General features: G+C 43.4%; 1 protein-coding gene across 3 annotated transcripts in view; it reads right to left on the reverse strand.

Annotated features, from left to right (window-relative positions):
- Positions 1–16,914, reverse strand: part of NPL (N-acetylneuraminate pyruvate lyase) — a 38,546-nt gene that overhangs the window by 8,766 nt on the left and 12,866 nt on the right. For all 3 annotated transcript variants that reach the window (XM_058701576.1, XM_058701578.1, XM_058701579.1), the window contains exons 3-9: positions 14,943–15,016; positions 13,147–13,234; positions 9,330–9,387; positions 3,636–3,711; positions 1,993–2,085; positions 1,140–1,288; positions 974–1,020 (exon numbers count right to left, since the gene is read on the reverse strand). In XM_058701576.1, coding sequence (XP_058557559.1) covers positions 974–1,020; positions 1,140–1,288; positions 1,993–2,085; positions 3,636–3,711; positions 9,330–9,387; positions 13,147–13,234; positions 14,943–15,016 — 585 coding nt within the window. The remainder of the gene's footprint in view (positions 1–973; positions 1,021–1,139; positions 1,289–1,992; positions 2,086–3,635; positions 3,712–9,329; positions 9,388–13,146; positions 13,235–14,942; positions 15,017–16,914) is intronic.

A 16,914-nucleotide genomic window follows, 5' to 3' on the forward strand; every position in this document is an offset into this window, starting at 1 on the left:
AGAGCCTGTCATGGGGCTCAAACTCATGAAACCATGAGATCATGACCTGAGCTGAAATCAAGAGTTGGATGCTTAAACGACTGAGCCACCCAGGAGCTCCCAACTTAATTATTCTTCATCAAAGCTGCACTCACCAAGACACGTTATCAATATTACTTTGCTTCTCCCTACACTTTTCCTATAGGGAGGAAATGTACTTTCAGTGAATACAAATTATTTCAATCAATCCCTTGTAGGCACTTTTCTAATAAAATTAGGTTATCATGTGCAGTGGACATGCTAATCAAATTTCCTGCCTTCCCTAGCCTGTCTAAGTAGGCATCAGGCCACATAATTCTACTTTCTTGGCTGCAGGTGACTGGACTTCAGGCAAACTGAACAGGAGGTGCGATCTGGTGACACCCTGAGGTGCCATGCTTGGGCAGCCACGATTGGCCATGTACACACGCTGACGCACAGCAAACCCACGTGGAGAGCCAGAGGGGAAATAGAGGGGTGCGCAGAGAGACACAGGGGCGACAGTCTCCAGAGGGCCACAGACAGGAGAGTGCTCTGCTGTGGCTGCTGAGAGATCTGCAGTTCTGGGTTCTCATCTTCTCTGAGGCCTGGCTGCACTTTCTCCTCTTGAGTTTTATGTAATTTTCCAGTAGTTTATACCTTATCTTTGTCTACATTAGCTCCTTTGAATGGGTTTCTGTTACTAGTAACTAAATAATTTCTGATGGGTTCTGTGCATGCTCTTGGTTCTGGTGCCTCACCTCTGATTGCAGCAGAGGCTTGTAGGGACAATGATTGGGTTGCTAACAAACTGCTATGCCCTACTTAATTCCTTTGTACTGAAAGACTGGGGGAAAGAAAGGCAATTTGTTTTAAAAACGGTGTTTGTGCAAGAAGTATAACCAATTAGGTGGTGACTACCTCTCCCTGGGGGACTTGACATTTATAACTGTTGGGAAAAATGTGTCATGCTTACCTGCCCACCGCTCCCGTCGCTCCCATCACCAGAGCACTCAGTAGTTGCTAGTCAAAAACAGACACAGAGTATTCGCTTTTATGAACAAGAGAAAGCGAGAGGCTGCTGCTCTATAGCTTTATAAATGGTTCCAGAGGGCAACTAACCTGACAAGTGAGCGACTTACCTCATCCACCCCAAAAAGGAAAGCAAACTGCTGCTCGCGATTCTGATCAACACATTGCCCGAAGTCTAAGAGATCTGTGTCACTGAACTTCAGCCCTTGGAAGGTGGGGATCTTTTCCTGAATCCCGTCCATCAATTCCTCAGCACGAACTGCTCAAAACAGTCAATGCCTCACTAATCTGCACACTCCAGAAGATGCCAAACCGCGTCTTGTAGGTCCCCCTGCATCGGCACAGAGTGCCAGAACCTGTTCTCAGCTGGACGTCACGCACCCTCACCTAGTAGTTCCTGTACACTTGTCAAATTACAGCCCCAAACCTTCTGTTCTTTGAAGACAACACGTGCATGTTTCCAAGGCGCAACTTCTACTTTTTTCTTTTAAGGAAGTAGAAACGAATGAAATCTAAAAAATAAGCCCCTAAGAAATGTCATCTAATTGTAACGATCTCCTTGTTGGAGAAGCATAGTAACGACAAAAGAAAAGCCAGAAGAGAAGTGAGGAGGGCTCAGGGTACCTCAGTACTTACCGCACTGAGAATACGGTAGAGGACATGGTAGACACAGTCTTTCTCCTTGAGGGTCTTACAGGCTTGTGTCTTCTCATATAAGAAGCAGGGGTGGGTGTGATAGACACAACATATCTGCTAGAAGTGCCTACGTGTCAGCTCGTCTTTCACACTTAAAAACTTCCATTATAAGGAAGGGTCAACGATGGATAACAGTGACTTATTGTGGATCAACTGGAACTGTCTGGTCAACAATATTATGCTTTGATGATGTGGGGTGGAGTTTTCTTAGTGAAACGGTAAGATATGGGATGGAGGGACAGAAACATTGAAAGAAGCCACACTTACTCTTTACCCCTGTCAAGGCAGGAATGTGATAGTAATAAAATGGCAATGCTGGGGCCGCAGCAGCCACCTCCTTTAGGAAATTAATCAAGACATCTGAAAGAAGAGCAGGAAAAGCGGTGGTGTGAACAAGCATATAAAACACTGGCTTTCCCTGCTAAAAAACAAAACAAAACAAAAAAAAGAACCATCTAATGAAATGCAACCATCCCTCTCAGCAGCTGAAAATTCTTGATCACTCTTACCATCCCTGAGATTGTTACGGCAATATCATTGCAGCTTGTTCCATTCAAAGTTTTATTTTCCTTTCTGGAGAAAGGCCAAAATAAGATGATCACTTTCGTACCATACTAAAATACTATTAAAAAACTGGTGCAAACCCTCCCAGATATTAAGAGAAGATCATGAAATACTCTCATAAAAGCCAGAAGCCCATCAAGAAGACTTTTATGCTCTTTTCCCATAAGGGTTAAACGTGGTCAGGGAACAACAAGGAATCTGCATTAGGATCAGAATCATCAAGTTTTAACTGAGAAAATTCTACAACAAAGAGGTAAACAACATTTGCTTAAAGAGGGAAGTTATAAGAATAGAGGCATATCTCACAATAATTCAACCAGAGGCTGGTTCTTTCCCTGTTCGGGGAGAAATCCAGATATGGCAGAAGAGAACTCACTCTACTTTACTGAGAAGTTGCGATTTCCTACATCATCCACTGTGAGCTTCAACTGCAACATTACTACAGATGATAAATAAATCTAGCAGACTTGCTTGCACTTTGGCTAGTGGGAGAGAGATTTAAAGAAAAAATTTTTTTAACATTTATTTATTTTTGAGAGAGAGAGAGAGAGAGAGCACAAGCAGGGGAGGGGCAGAGAGAGGGAGACAGAATCTGAAGCAGGCTCCAGGCTCTGAGCTGTCAGCACAGAGCCCAAGTGGGGGCTCCAACTCACCAACTGCGAGATCATGACCTGAGCCTAAGTCGGATGCTTAACCGACTGAGCCACCCAGGCTTCCCTAGCTGTGTATTTATTAATCATGCATTCAATCATGGATTGTCTGTTTTCAATCTTTTCAAAATTTGCATTTCTTTGTTTGTTAATCAGGAGGATTAAAAAGACTCAGTATACTTGGAAACCACAAGTAGTTTCCATAGAGAAAGCAGAGAAGGAGAAAGCAATTAACTTGTTATTTTGGGAGACAATGGATGTTTCTGTGAAATCTCCCTCAAATTCATTACTCATTCAATCTTGAATAGAACGTGTATTCTCAAGATGCCCATCACTTATATTCCTCTGTTTTGAGAAAACCTGTCCCATGTTTTGCCATGTTACTCTGACACTGCAAAACCGGCTGGACTAGGAGTGAACACCTGACTCAAACAGGCACCTATAGGCTGACCCGGGGCTTGGTGGATGATGACCCAATCAGATTGTTTGGCAAAGGAGTTGAAGCCCTTCTCAAAGGAGTATTTTCTCACATGGATCCAGGGAGGCCAAATATCCTGGACCACTGCTGTATACTACTGCAACTGCACACTGTCAGTCCATAAAACTTTACTTTCACGAGTTCAGTGTAACCATTTTGAATGAAGGCAAAAAGAAGCGGCCCGTGTGAGGCACCATGTATTTGGACCGTCTACTTACCTTTGTTCCATGGCTTGAGAAAGAAAGGCGCAATGACAGCGATGCCATCGGCTCCTATTTCTGCTGCATGTCGGGCCTTTAAAAGAAGAAATAAGACCATTGTGGGTCTAGTCACAATTCTGATATGTGGGTGTGGGGGTTTCCCCACATCAGCAAGCAATTCTCTGATACCAGCTGTGTGTCCCACAATTCTACTCAACTCTGATGCTATCTACCTGGAGACAGAATCAGATTCCACAGGTTAAGGGCTCAGTCCTATAAGACTACTCCACCTCCTCCAACTTTAGATGCCAGTCAGAAGCCCAGGTTGTCACCTGTGTTTCTGGCTCACTGGCTACAGGCTGGGGGTTCCAATGATTCCCTCCTTGGGTTGATTAATCTGCTAGAGCAGCTCACAGAACTCAGAGAAACTATTTATTCACTAGATCACCAGTTTATTGTAAGAGTATAGTACTCAGGAACAGCCAGGTGGAAGAGATGTATAGCATCAGGGACAGAGACAGGGCTTATGGTTTCCACATCTTCTCCCAGCACCGGGGCACCACTCTCCCCAGATTGCCACATGTTCACCAACATGGAAGCTCTCTGAAACCTGCCTTTTTGGGTTTTAATAGAGGCTTCCCCGTAGAGGCACCATTCATTAAATCACTGACCTCTGGTGACTGATTCAACCTCCAGTTCTTCCTCCCTCTCCAGGGGTGGAGGTCGAGTAGGACTGAAAGTTCCAACCCTCTAATCATGTGGTTGGTTCTCCTGGCAACCAGCCCTCATCCTTAGTTGCATTCTTTTTAATTTTTTAAATGTTTACTTATTTTTGAGAGAGAGAGAGAGAGAGAGAGAGGGAGAGAGAGAGAGAGAGAGAGGCAGAGAGAGAGGGAGACACAGAATCTGAAGCAGGCTCCAGGCTCTGAGCTGTCAGCACAGAGCCTGATGTGGGGTCGAACTCACAGAGCATGAGATCATGACCTGAGCCAAAGTTGGACGCTTAACCCACAGAGCCACCCAGGCGCCCCTCGATTAAGTTGCATTCTAAAAGCCACCTCATTCACGTAACCAGAGACACCTTTATTGCTCTCATCACAGAGAATTCCAAGAGTGTTAGGAACTCTGTGCCAGAAGCTGAGCAAAGACCAAATACATATTTATTATAAATTACAATATCACTTGGAATAAGTGACTTATTATATGCACCTTCAGTTAGATAATGAGAGTAGCAACAAACTACTGACAGTAGCACTTGAAGTGATGCAACTGATGCACCACTAGAGAACAGAAAATAAGCCAAATTTAATGATAAATGTCATTACCAGGAAAATCCCAAATTGCAAAGTAGAGACCGCTGTTGGAGGTGGCCTGTGCATTTAATCTGATTCTTCTTCAGACTCTGTCAGTACAAAAAAACCTTGCTAAAGTAGACATGAGTGGTTCATTAAAGAGAAACTTGCAGGTGTAATTTCTCTTCTAGTGTTCAGCCCATTGGATCCATTGGATGACGCTATCTTTCCTGTCCAGTGCTTTAATAGTCACATTTTAAAATTTATTCTAAATTTATTTAAAAATTTTAATTTATGGATTGGGAATGAAGTTGAGGATGGTTGAGAAGAAAAAGATTATGCACATAAAGGAAGATACACTGTACCACTATTCTGAGGTTTTCTCAGATTTCTCCAGGAAAAATAACATTTCCTTCTGCTGGGCCCTCAAACATCCTTATCTATTTCAAGTAGAGTACCTAAAGTCTACTACATGGCAAGAGAGTTGTGTACAGTGACTGTTTTCAACGTTTTTTATTTATTTTTGGGACAGAGAGAGACAGAGCATGAGCGGGGGAGGGTCAGAGAGAGGGAGACACAGAATCAGAAACAGGCTCCGAGCCATCAGCCCAGAGCCCGATGCGGGGCTCGAACTCACAGACCGCAAGATCGTGACCTGGCTGAAGTCGGACGCTTAACCGACTGCGCCACCCAGGCGCCCCAACAGTGACTGTTTTCAAATAGAATGAGTTTCCTGAGGGCAGGGGTCAGATTTTACTCTTGTGTACAGTTAGTTAATCATGGTGCTGAGCACATAGCAGGGACTTGCGGATTGCTTCAGAACATGTCCCACTACCTAAAATGGAAACACGCTTCCCTTTGAGACTTTAATATCTATACCTAATAGATGTGATTAGCTTTCTGCAGAAGTAGGAGAGCCAAACAGAAGAACGGGATATAGTCCAAAGACCAATTGTGACATTGGGTGTAATTTCATTAACATGGGGTTGGAATGTAATGTATTTGAATAATTTGTTTTAGCACTCTGTTTAGGGCAAGAAGTAGAAGGGTAACCTTAGCTGCAAATAAGGAAAAAGGAAACAGCTAAAGACAGTTGATGGCAGTGCCCATTCAAACCCCATCCAATGGAGTTATGGCTAAGCAGATACAAAATTATCATCTCATTGGTAAGATTATCCCCATAGTAGGGGATTATCCCTATAGCAGGGGATTATCCCTATAGCAGGGGATTATTTCTATACTAAGATTATACTCTTCTAGTGGTTAGCCCAATAGAGGACGGTTTTCATGTCATGACATGACAATACTTTAAAATTTATATCACACATAGGGAAAGAAAGCAATTGAAAAGAGATGGGAAAAAAAAGGTTTCCTACATAATACTACCTAAACTGAAAGACCTATCAAGAATAAGAAGGATAAATCAAGTCTCCAACTTCTGATTTTAGGCTTATTAAGCAACCAACTAGCAATACGTCTTCCTGTGTGGCTTGCCTAAGAGTGTTGAACTGCAATTTTGCAAATATGTATAATGCATTCCATTTCTAAATTCAGTAATAGGAAAAACAAAACGCATCAAGAAGATGTTGAGGCCAGGTCAAGTCATTGGAATCTTTGGAATTAGAATATATAAATTCTGAAAACATGGTTAATTTAGCAGTGGTCCAGGTACTAGGCCTTCTGGTAAACACTGCAACATTGTTGAGCTTTCTTTTTTTACCCAATTCACAAAGTCCTGGAACCACCAGGTCATGTACTTTTCTGCCAGCAACTTTGACTCCTACTCCTACCCTTTGCTCCATCTAATCTGCTAATCTTCAAACCCAGAGCAATGCAATTGTTTGTGTTCTTGAACCTATGTTCTGGTTGAAGAGTGTACCTAGGAAGAAATTTCCATAACCTAGTTGAATGGTGGTATGAGAAATTTATGACTCAGCTTCAGTTGGTTTTCAGCACCACTGGGCAATCCTTTTTAAAAATTTGACTAATTAGGGGTACCTGGCTGGCTCAGTCAGAAGAGCATGTGACTGACTCCTAATCTCAGGGTTTTGAGTTCAAGTCTGCCAAATGTGGGGCATATAAGTTACTTAAAAAAAATTTTTTTTTGTGACAAAAATCACATAAAATTTACCACTTGAATCATTTTTAAGTGTACAGTTCAGCAGTTATGAAACATATCTCTACAACTTTTCTTTTAATTTTATTAATTTAAAAAAATTTTTTTAATATTTTATTAATTTTTGAGACAGAGATACAGAGTATGAGCAGGGGAGGGGCAGAGAGAGAGGGAGACACAGAGTCCCAAGCAGGCTCCAGGCTCTGAGCTGTCAGCACAGAACCTGACGCTGGGCTCAAACCCGTGAACCTTGAGATCATGACCTAAGCTGAAGTGGGACGCTCAAAGGACTAAGCCACCCAGGCGCCCCTCTACAACTTTTCATCTTCCAGATCTGAAACTCTATACCCATTAAACAATTCTTCTTTTTCTCTCCCTCTAGCCCCTGATATCCACCATTCTACTTTGTTTTTATGAATTTGACTACTTTAGATACCTCATTTAAGAAGAATCATATAGTATTTGTTTTCTAGTGACTGGCTTATTTAACATAATGTCCTCAAGGAGGTTCACCTACATTACAGCATGTGACAGATTTCCTTCCTTTTTAAGGTTGAATAATATTCCACTGTATTGTTAAAAAGAAAATCACAGGACCCAGATGGAGTCACTTATGTTAAGGCCCCACATCAGCAAACCAAGACTTAATACATAACTTGACTGCAGTTTCAATCTTCCCAGGAATGTAACCTTTAAACTGTCAACATGGAACTTCCTGGTCAGCATGAGGAAATTTATTGCCAGACCCCTTCCATTCCCCTTAGGAGGATGACCTTGCTTAAAACAATGTGTTCTTTGCTAATAATTTTCTTTTCTTCACTCCCTCTCTGTCTTTAAAAACCTTTCCTTTTCCAGGCTTGAAAGAACTTCCTTCTTTTTTTTTTAAACTGTACTTATTTTGAGAGAGTGAGAGCATGCATGCACGTGGGAGAGTGGGGGAGGGGCAGAGAGAGAGAGAGAGAAGGAGAGAGCGAGAATCCCAAACAGGCTCCACAGTGTCAGCACAGAGCCTGACGTGGGGCTCGATCTCATGAACCACGACATGATCTGAGCCAAAATCAAGAGTCAGATGCTTAACCAACTGAGCCACCCAGGCCCCCCAGAGCTCCCTTCTATTTGCTAGATTGGATGCTGCTGGATTCATGAATCACTCAAAGCCAACTGGATCTTTTAAATTACTCAGCTGCCTTTTTGTCCTTTAATAGTATGTCTATACCACATTTTATCTATTTATCCACTGATGGGCATTTGGGCTGCTTCTGCCTCTTTACATTATAGATAATGCTGATTCGAACATGGGTGGGACAGTCTTCCTGTGTTTCAGTTCTCTCTCCCATTCTCTGAGGCGGTAACTGCTCTTTACACCTGAACCCCATCTACCATCTCCTTCATGCCCAGCAGATGGCTTTGCTCTTTGCTTCCGAGGGAAAGCTGAGGTTCGCTCAAGTTCTCCTGACTCTCAAACTTAGCTCCATCTATACCCACCCTGACTTCTGCTACAGGAGTTATCACCTCGGGCTACTCTCATCATGGCTCTGTGCCTGCTTCTGGATGGTGAGCTCTCTGAGGTCCCTCATCTCATACTCCCCATGACAGCGTCCAATATACAGCAAAAACAGTATTGAGTTTAACCTCAGCATAAAAAAGGAGCCCCTTGGGGCACCTGGGTGGCGCAGTCGGTTAAGCGTCCGACTTCAGCCAGGTCACGATCTCGCGGTCTGTGAGTTCGAGCCCCGCGTCAGGCTCTGGGCTGATGGCTCGGAGCCTGGAGCCTGTTTCCGATTCTGTGTCTCCCTCTCTCTCTGCCCCTCCCCCGTTCATGCTCTGTCTCTCTCTGTCCCAAAAATAAATTTAAAAAAAAAAAAAAAAAAAAAAAGGAGCCCCTTCCCTTATGTGGAATCTAAAAAACAAAAGAAATGAATAAACAAAAAAATAGAAAGAGAGATATACAATACATACGTAAATGAAGAGAACCAACTGGTAGTTGCCAGAGGAGAGGGTAGTGGGGGGATGGGCAAAATAGATGAAGAGGATTAAGGATACAGACTTCCAATTGTAAAACAAGTCACAGAAATGAAAAGCACAGCATAGGGAATATAGACAATAATAATGTAATAACCATGTATGATGACAGCTGGTGACCACACTTACCCTGGTGAACACGGACTAATGCATACAATTATCAGCTCACTATATGAATTTCACTGAAATTAATATAACATTGTACATGTCAACTGTACTCCAGTAATAAGAGAAAAAGGAGGACCCTAGAGTGGTCTCTCCCAGATGGACCTCCATACATACCAGTTCTTGTGACTCCTTCAAGCTCAGTGCTCCTACGTGAATTACTACCTGATCAAGCCTGCAAAGGAGAAAACATGCTGCATCACTTGGGAGTTTAGAGTAACACAGAAGGGCTGCACTATCCTGCTTTGTGCTGTCTCACTAATCCTGGAAGTCGGCTAATGCCTCGCTAATCTCAATCTCAAAACCATTAAATTCTATAGTGGTCTATTTAAAACTAATCTAATAAAGGATTAAAAAAAAAGAATGTCCAGGAAATAAAATTTAAGGTCCAACCAAGCAGAATTTTGGAACCAATAACCGATTAATCGATATTTTTTAAAAATATAATTTATTGTCAAATTGGTTACCATACAACACCCAGTGCTCATCCCAACAAGTGCCCTCCTCCCTGCCCATCATCCTCTTTCCCCTCTCCCCCACCCCCATCTACCCTTAGTTTGTTCTCAGTCCTTAAGAGTCTATTATGGTTTGCCTCCCTCACTCTCTGTAACTTTTTTTCCCCCTTCCCCTCTCCCATGGTCTTCTGTTAAGTTTCTCAAGATCCACGTATGAGTGAAAATATATGGTTATCTTTCTCTCCCTGGCTTATTTCACTTAGCATAATGCCTTCCAGTTCCATTCATATTGCTGCAAATGGCCAGATTTCATGCTTTCTCATTGCCAAGTAGTATTCCATTGTATATATAAACCACGTCTTCTTTATCCATTTGTCAGTTGATGGACATTTAGGCTCTTTCCATAATTTGGCTATTGTTGAAAGTGTTGCTATAAACATTGGGGTACGTGTGCCCCTATGCATCAGCACTCCTGCATCCTTTGGGTAGATTCCTAGCAGCAGGGCTATTGCTGGGTCATAGGGTAGTTCTATTTTTAATTTTTTGAGGAACCTCCACACTGTTTTCCAGAGAGGCTACACCAGTTGCACTCCCACCAGCAGTGCAAGAGGGTTCCCATTTCTCCACATCATCGCCAGCGTCTATAGTCTCCTGATTTGTTCATTTTAGCCACTCTGACCAGCGCGATTGATACTTGAATACTATCTTTGATGAAGCGCTGTTTTAGATGGTGTATTTGATGGTGATAGGTGCCTGGAGATAGGTGTAAAATTGAGACATTTTTTGGTTGGAGACAAAAATAAAGAGGTTCTTCAAAGAGTACAGCCAGGAACCAGCCATATGAGAAATGAATTCACTGCATAAAGCTTTTCCCTGTCTTGTAAGTCCTCAGAATTTGGCCTCTTATAAGAGAGGTCTCCTCTGAGACCCCAATATTCATCTTCGGAGGTGCTCCATGTGACCCCGTGGGCGGAGGCCACAGTGAGAACTCCCACAGTGTTCTCAGGGAGGGTTAACAAAACTCAGCTGTGAGGCCAGTCATCCCAGTGACTCTTCTGAGGGACCCCTGAATGACTCATGTGCCATCCTCAGGGGATGGAGACACCACATTCTTGTTTAGGCCCGATCAGTGAGTCCTCAGCGATTCTTGACTTGTTAGGTCTCAGGTGAAATGGGCCTCACTAAAGAGGTGATGTGATCAGGTTTGCATTTTTATAGGAAAAGCCCTCGAAAAGAAGGGAAGGCTGACTGATGTGCTCTACTCTTACCAGTAGCTTGTCCGCATGACCTCCTCAAACCTTTCACACCCCTTCTCCTGGCCTAGGTTAAAACAAGTCACACATTCCTTCCTCCCTTCTATCCTGCTGTTAGTTGCTGCTAGAAAAAACCACCCTGTGGTTTTGATACCAACTCGTAATTTCCCAATTCAGGAGAACGAGGCTCCAGAAAGCCTTCTGGTCATCATGACGGACTTCCCTTCCAATTCCCTGCAATGGCTACTTCAAATCTGGACTACTCTCAAGCTCTATATTCCAGCCCAACCCCTTGTTCCTGGCAGATGTCTTCACTTCCAATACACCAGAAATAAAGACGTTTCATACACAGACTGCCCCCCTTCTCCTTCTCTGTGCCTCTACGCTTAGTTACCTCCCCATCTATGCTTTCCTCCTAGTTTCGTGGCTGTCCTCTAACATTATCTACTTTTGGTTTTGTTTCAAGCCCTGCGTGCCCCCAGACCTTCCCATCAAAGATAGCAGCTGTCTTCTCTTTGTTAATCTTTTCTCCCATAACGGTGTCTTTTCGGCAGAGAAACATGCTCAGAACTACCCTGCTTTACAACTAATTGCCCTTCTTTTAATCTTGCTTCTTCCTCCCTAATCTACTACTCCATCTCTCCTTCCCTTCACCAGAAAACGTTTGGAGAATGGGCTGCACTCATGGCCCCCACCTCTGCACACCTGCTGCCTTCTACAGCTCACTGCGGTCTGCTTCTGTTTCAACAACCCCACTGGCTCTGCTCTGAGGTCATTGGTCACAGTCACTGCAAACCAAGCGGTCTTCTCAGCCCTCCATCTACTGACTTTCACAACATCCAATATTTATAACAAATGTGATAACACAGCATCTACTGCCAAGAATTACAATGAATTCCTATGTAACACTCGGTACTATGTGCCAGCCACCATCTCAATCCTCGCCACCACCTTAGAAGACATGTACTTTTATTCCTATTTTATAGGTGAAACACAGGGCGGTTAAAGGACTTGAGTTCAGAAGGCTAGTAAGAGACAGAACCAGGACCCAAACTCAGGCAGTCTGGCTGCACAGTCCCCACTCCTAATAATTGCGCTACACTGGCGTGCTCTGAAACTATTCTTCCTTAAGTGGCGGGATTCACCCCTGACCTCTCTCCTGCCCTTCTGAGGGCTTTCTGTCTTTGTCCCCTTCACTTTCTCCCCATTTCTGGTGCTTTTCTTAATATTGATCTTTAACTTTCCTCTTTTTTGTGTCCATGGTCTTTAATCTGTTTGGGCCTGCTGGAATTTGGGCCCAAATCTGACTGGAAATGAGCTGAAAGCTGATGGGTCAACAGGAAACGTGTATGCAGACACGCATTCAGACTTGGCGTGTAGCATCAGAGTACTCAAGGTGTTCTGAAGTCACTTAAGGATCCCCAAGGAGGTCATGGGCTTCACTCTGAAAACCTCTGCTCCAGGGTCACTTGGGACTTACCTCCAATCTTTGCCACCACCTAAGGCAACATCAATCATTGCCTTCTTTGACCCCTGCTTATGCTGGTTATCACAAAGATCAGTGTTTAAATTTCGTGATTGGACATCTCCATTGGATGACAAGCAACCTGAAGGCAGGGACTCTGTTTCATCTCCCAAGTGCCAGCACAGTGCATCACACATGACAAATAAAGCTTGGTTAACTGAGTGTGCTTACTGAATGGATCCTGTCCTATTTGCTTACCATGGCATGAATGGAGCATTAGAACAAAAATATATCATTACACTGAAGTTTAGAAAATGTAGAAAGTTCCCTAAGACTACAAAAGGAAGCACCACAGAGAGCATGCTGAGTCGCGTGCACAGAGAAGATGGAGGGAAGCCAGGGCTGATATAAGCATCAGGCACCCATCCTGAGAGGAGTTGTTCAGAAGAGCCAGGGGACAGCAGAGTCTGTCACCAGCCCCACTCCCTCTTATCCCCTCAGTCCAAGGACAGGTAACCCTTATAGACAGTAAGGGGCAGCTTCCAGATGTATCCTCTGGGAGACAGGTGGGCCTTGCAGTCTGCCTGCTTCCACCTAGAAAGGAGGGGCACTCCTCTGCCTCAGTGCCTCGCTGAAGTGTCCGGATCCCCATGCCTCAAGCCTGACCTCTGACCAGAAGGTGGGAGACTGTGTCATCAGAAAAGAGCAGTACTCCACACAGCTCTCTGCAAGAGACCCTTTATCCTGGTGACACCACTCACTTGTTCCGCCCTTTTGTCATCCATTCCTCTGCGACCTGGCGTCGCTCTGAGACGCTCAGGGACAGGCCTTCTCCCGTTGTGCCATTCACTGTTCCAAACAGAGAGTCAGTCAGTGGGGCCAACCAATTCCTTTTGCTCTTCCAACAGCAACACTGGAAACGCAGGGTCAGAACTCCCTGCTTACGAGGGAGGGACATGGGGAAAGATCAGAGGATGGAATCTGGCAGGGGGAATGCTATGTTTCCATTTTTATCTAAGACTCTGTCTTTTTTCTATCTTCACCTTGGCCAAAGCAGCGGGAGGGCTAATTTATGACTTGTAATTACAAATCTGTTCTTGCTATCAGGAACAGATAGCAAGTATTTGAATGGAGACTGTCCTCATTTTAGGCAAATTTTGGGCAAAACCACCCAGTTCTATTATTTGGGCTTGAATGGCAGGAAGATCAACACCATCCAGAGCTGGGATGTCAAGGGCATCACACATGGGAGTTACTTATGAGGGTAGTGGTGCATACTACGTATCTAAAAAGACCTCAGTCTACAGTTTAACATGATGGCAGCACTCTAGGACAATTTTTAAATGGTAATTCATAATTAAACACCAAGGATATTAATATTTCTTGAATAAGCACTCTTACATATTCACTTATTCTCACAGTAACCCTGCAAAGTACAAATGATTTTTCTCATTTACAGATGAAAAAATGAGGCTCTGAATCACTAAGTAATCTAAGTTTGAATCCAGATCTGTGTGTTTCCAAAACTTGCCCTGCTAATACAATAATCTCTTAATGGACCACAGAAAGTATGCAAACAGCACTAGGATACATTACAGGAGCCTAAGGCATATGGCAGCACTTCGGATCACTAAACACTGAGCACTCAGGTGGGGTAGAGAAGGGGAGTGAGAGTAGGAAAGAGTGTTTTTCCTACTCCTTTGGGGTCTTAAGAAATTTCAAACATGCTCTACTAGTAGGGATGTTCCTAGTTTTTCCCTATACCCAGGGGACATCTGTGGCCTTTCGATGAGTAAGAATCTGTCTTCCTCACTACAGCTTGGAGCTGTAGGGTGGACACCAAGTGGTTCTGTAATCAGGCTCTGGTTTTAATGTGTGGCCTGCACACCTTTTCACAGAAGTTTTAACCTCCTTTGATTCTGACCTTATGCTTCCAGTTTTTAAGGGGCCCCTGTTGGTAGAGCAGTAGCTCAGGAAAAAGACGTAGTGTCCAGTCTATGGAGTCAAGCACCCAGAACACCCAGAACAACACAAGGGGTAACTCAACCAGAGGTAAGCATAGTTCTCAGGCCTGAAATATTCAGGGTCTGACTTTTTAATTTCCACCGCCTCTGAAATAAATGAGGGTAACTGCTGGACCTGTGATTCCCTTGTGTGCTGCATGTCGAGTCTTTCTACATTTACCATATGAAAGGTCTGGTTGAGGTCAGAATAAAGCCCATTCTTAAGACAGGGAAGTCTGGATTTTGCTGTTACTCTACCATTTCTTGGTTCAGTGCGTTAGGCACCCTGAATAATATATCTGAGTCATAGATTTTCCTCCTTAAGTGGGGATAAAAATAATACCTTATCTGTTTTGACGGTACACCACCAAATTAGATAATCTCTTGAGATGCCTTCCACATCTAAAACTGATGAGTCCACAGATTCACAAATTTTACTTAGCTTAGCCAGTAAACTATGGCACAAGACACTGTGACCTACTAGTAACCAGGTAAGAGCTACTCTCTAAGGATTTGGCTAGAGATGTATAGAGAAATCTCTAAAGATGACTCACCAAAAATATTCTTCACTCCCTGTTCTTCCACAAGATAGTCCACGTACTGACCAATGACTGAAAAGTTGATTTCTCTAAAGGACACAGGAAAAAAAAAAAAGAAGAAATGCATATTAAGACTTTTTTAGAATATTATTCAACCAACCCTTAAATCTATAAACTGCTCCCTTTTGTTACTAGTTATTAAAAGTCCACCGGGCCGGTGTGTAAAACTGTTAGCCTGCTCTAAATAATGCCTGAGTTTTTCCTTGTTTTTTGAGTGATTTCTCTAGTTGTTCACATATGCTTCACTTACGTGAGCGACACATCACTTATTTATCAGCAAAGGCTTTACATTTAAATATCTCCACAAGTAAGATTTAAAAAGTAATTACTTAGTAAGCTTTTGCCCTTTTGGGGAAGAACAATGGTCGAAGCCGTGGTGAAATGAGAATTTAACATATTCCATTTGGTGAGAGGCAATCATCTTTTAGGCTTACAAGATAGGAAAATTCGATCTTAATATTTAAGAATTTTAGCACTTAATATTTGTGACAGCAAATTAAGCTTCAATTGTATTTGCTAGTTTTACATCGAACAGGATTAACATCGGAGAGGAACTTGGCTGTCACTGCCTCTCAAAGCACGGTCTGTGGAAGAGTAGCACAGGCATCTGGGGTCTGTAAGAAATGCAGAGTCCCAGTCCTCACACAGTCCTCCCCAGTCAAAATCCTCATGGGAATAAGATTCCCTTGTGATCTGCATGCATGCACTGGGCAGTCTGAAGAGCAATGACCCTGTAAGGATCTGATGCTTAAGGCAATAAGGGCTCTTTTCCTTAAAAATCATACTGATTTTAAAATCTAGAAACAGATTTACACACATCATATAAAGTGACTTGTTCTCAATCAAAGTGCAGGTGAGGATGATGGGGGCTAGAGAGTGAAAACTCAAAGGAAAACTGTGCTGTGGCTAGCAGGTGTTAAATGCCACAGAACCCATGGTTATATAGCCAAGAACAAAAAGTGCTAGTTGGCTTCCATTTACATTTTTGTCAATGGGGACCAGAAAATCTCAGTTTAATTTTAACCTTGTTAACATCCTTTTCATCTTTGCTTATTGTATTCCTTACCACATGAAAACAAAACAAAAAAAAAATCTGATGCATAAAGAAAACAAAGACATCAAAGGATATTTATCAAAGATAATAGAAACACTAGAGATAACAGCAAAGAATGCACAGGCAGTCACTATCCACAACATGCAAATGACAACTAATCAGAGCCAGTCAACTGGGAAAGTGTGCTTTAAAGCAGTTCTGAGGCCCCCTGAGGGGAGCAGACTCCCTCCATAATGGCATAATGGCATAATGGCATAATGGCTCACGAGCACAGCCTCAGAACATTGCCGCCCCTGCCCCCCTTGCTCAAATACCAAATCCTGGCCTCTCAGTCTTGCTGAGCAGAGGAGCTCCCTCAATACAGGACAAGAACAAATTTAGGTTGTTCTCACCTAAAGGGAGAATGGGTGAGTTATCTGCCTAGACAATCCATCTCAATACCCTCATTTAGGTCAGCTTGACCTGTTCAACTGGGAATATCTATGTTCCTGCCACTTGGAACCTGCTTCTGGCTGCTTCCATTAGCCCTCCGCCACTTGGGATAAGCTCTGAGATGCAAGAAAATCAGTAGCGGCTTTGTCTGTGCATGGCTAACCCTGATTTTGACCAGTAGTGCTCTTCTACCAATGCAAGCAACCAGCAAATAGCTCTGGCAGACCTAGGGAACTTCCAAATCAGACTGGAAGCTGGAAAGAAATCTGGTGGGCAACCGTCCATGTTGGAATCACAGACTCAAACACAGTGGCTCCTGTACACTTTCACTGAGGTCTTGACAGCTCCCCAATCCCATCCCGGCCACGTACTGAAGACCACCTAGAGCAGGCCTGGCTTTGTCACCAAGGAGGAGCCCATAGAGCTCCAGATTGTCAGGGG

The sequence above is a fragment of the Neofelis nebulosa genome, chromosome 15 (genome assembly GCF_028018385.1).
Source record: "Neofelis nebulosa isolate mNeoNeb1 chromosome 15, mNeoNeb1.pri, whole genome shotgun sequence".
Taxonomy (NCBI): domain Eukaryota; kingdom Metazoa; phylum Chordata; class Mammalia; order Carnivora; family Felidae; genus Neofelis; species Neofelis nebulosa.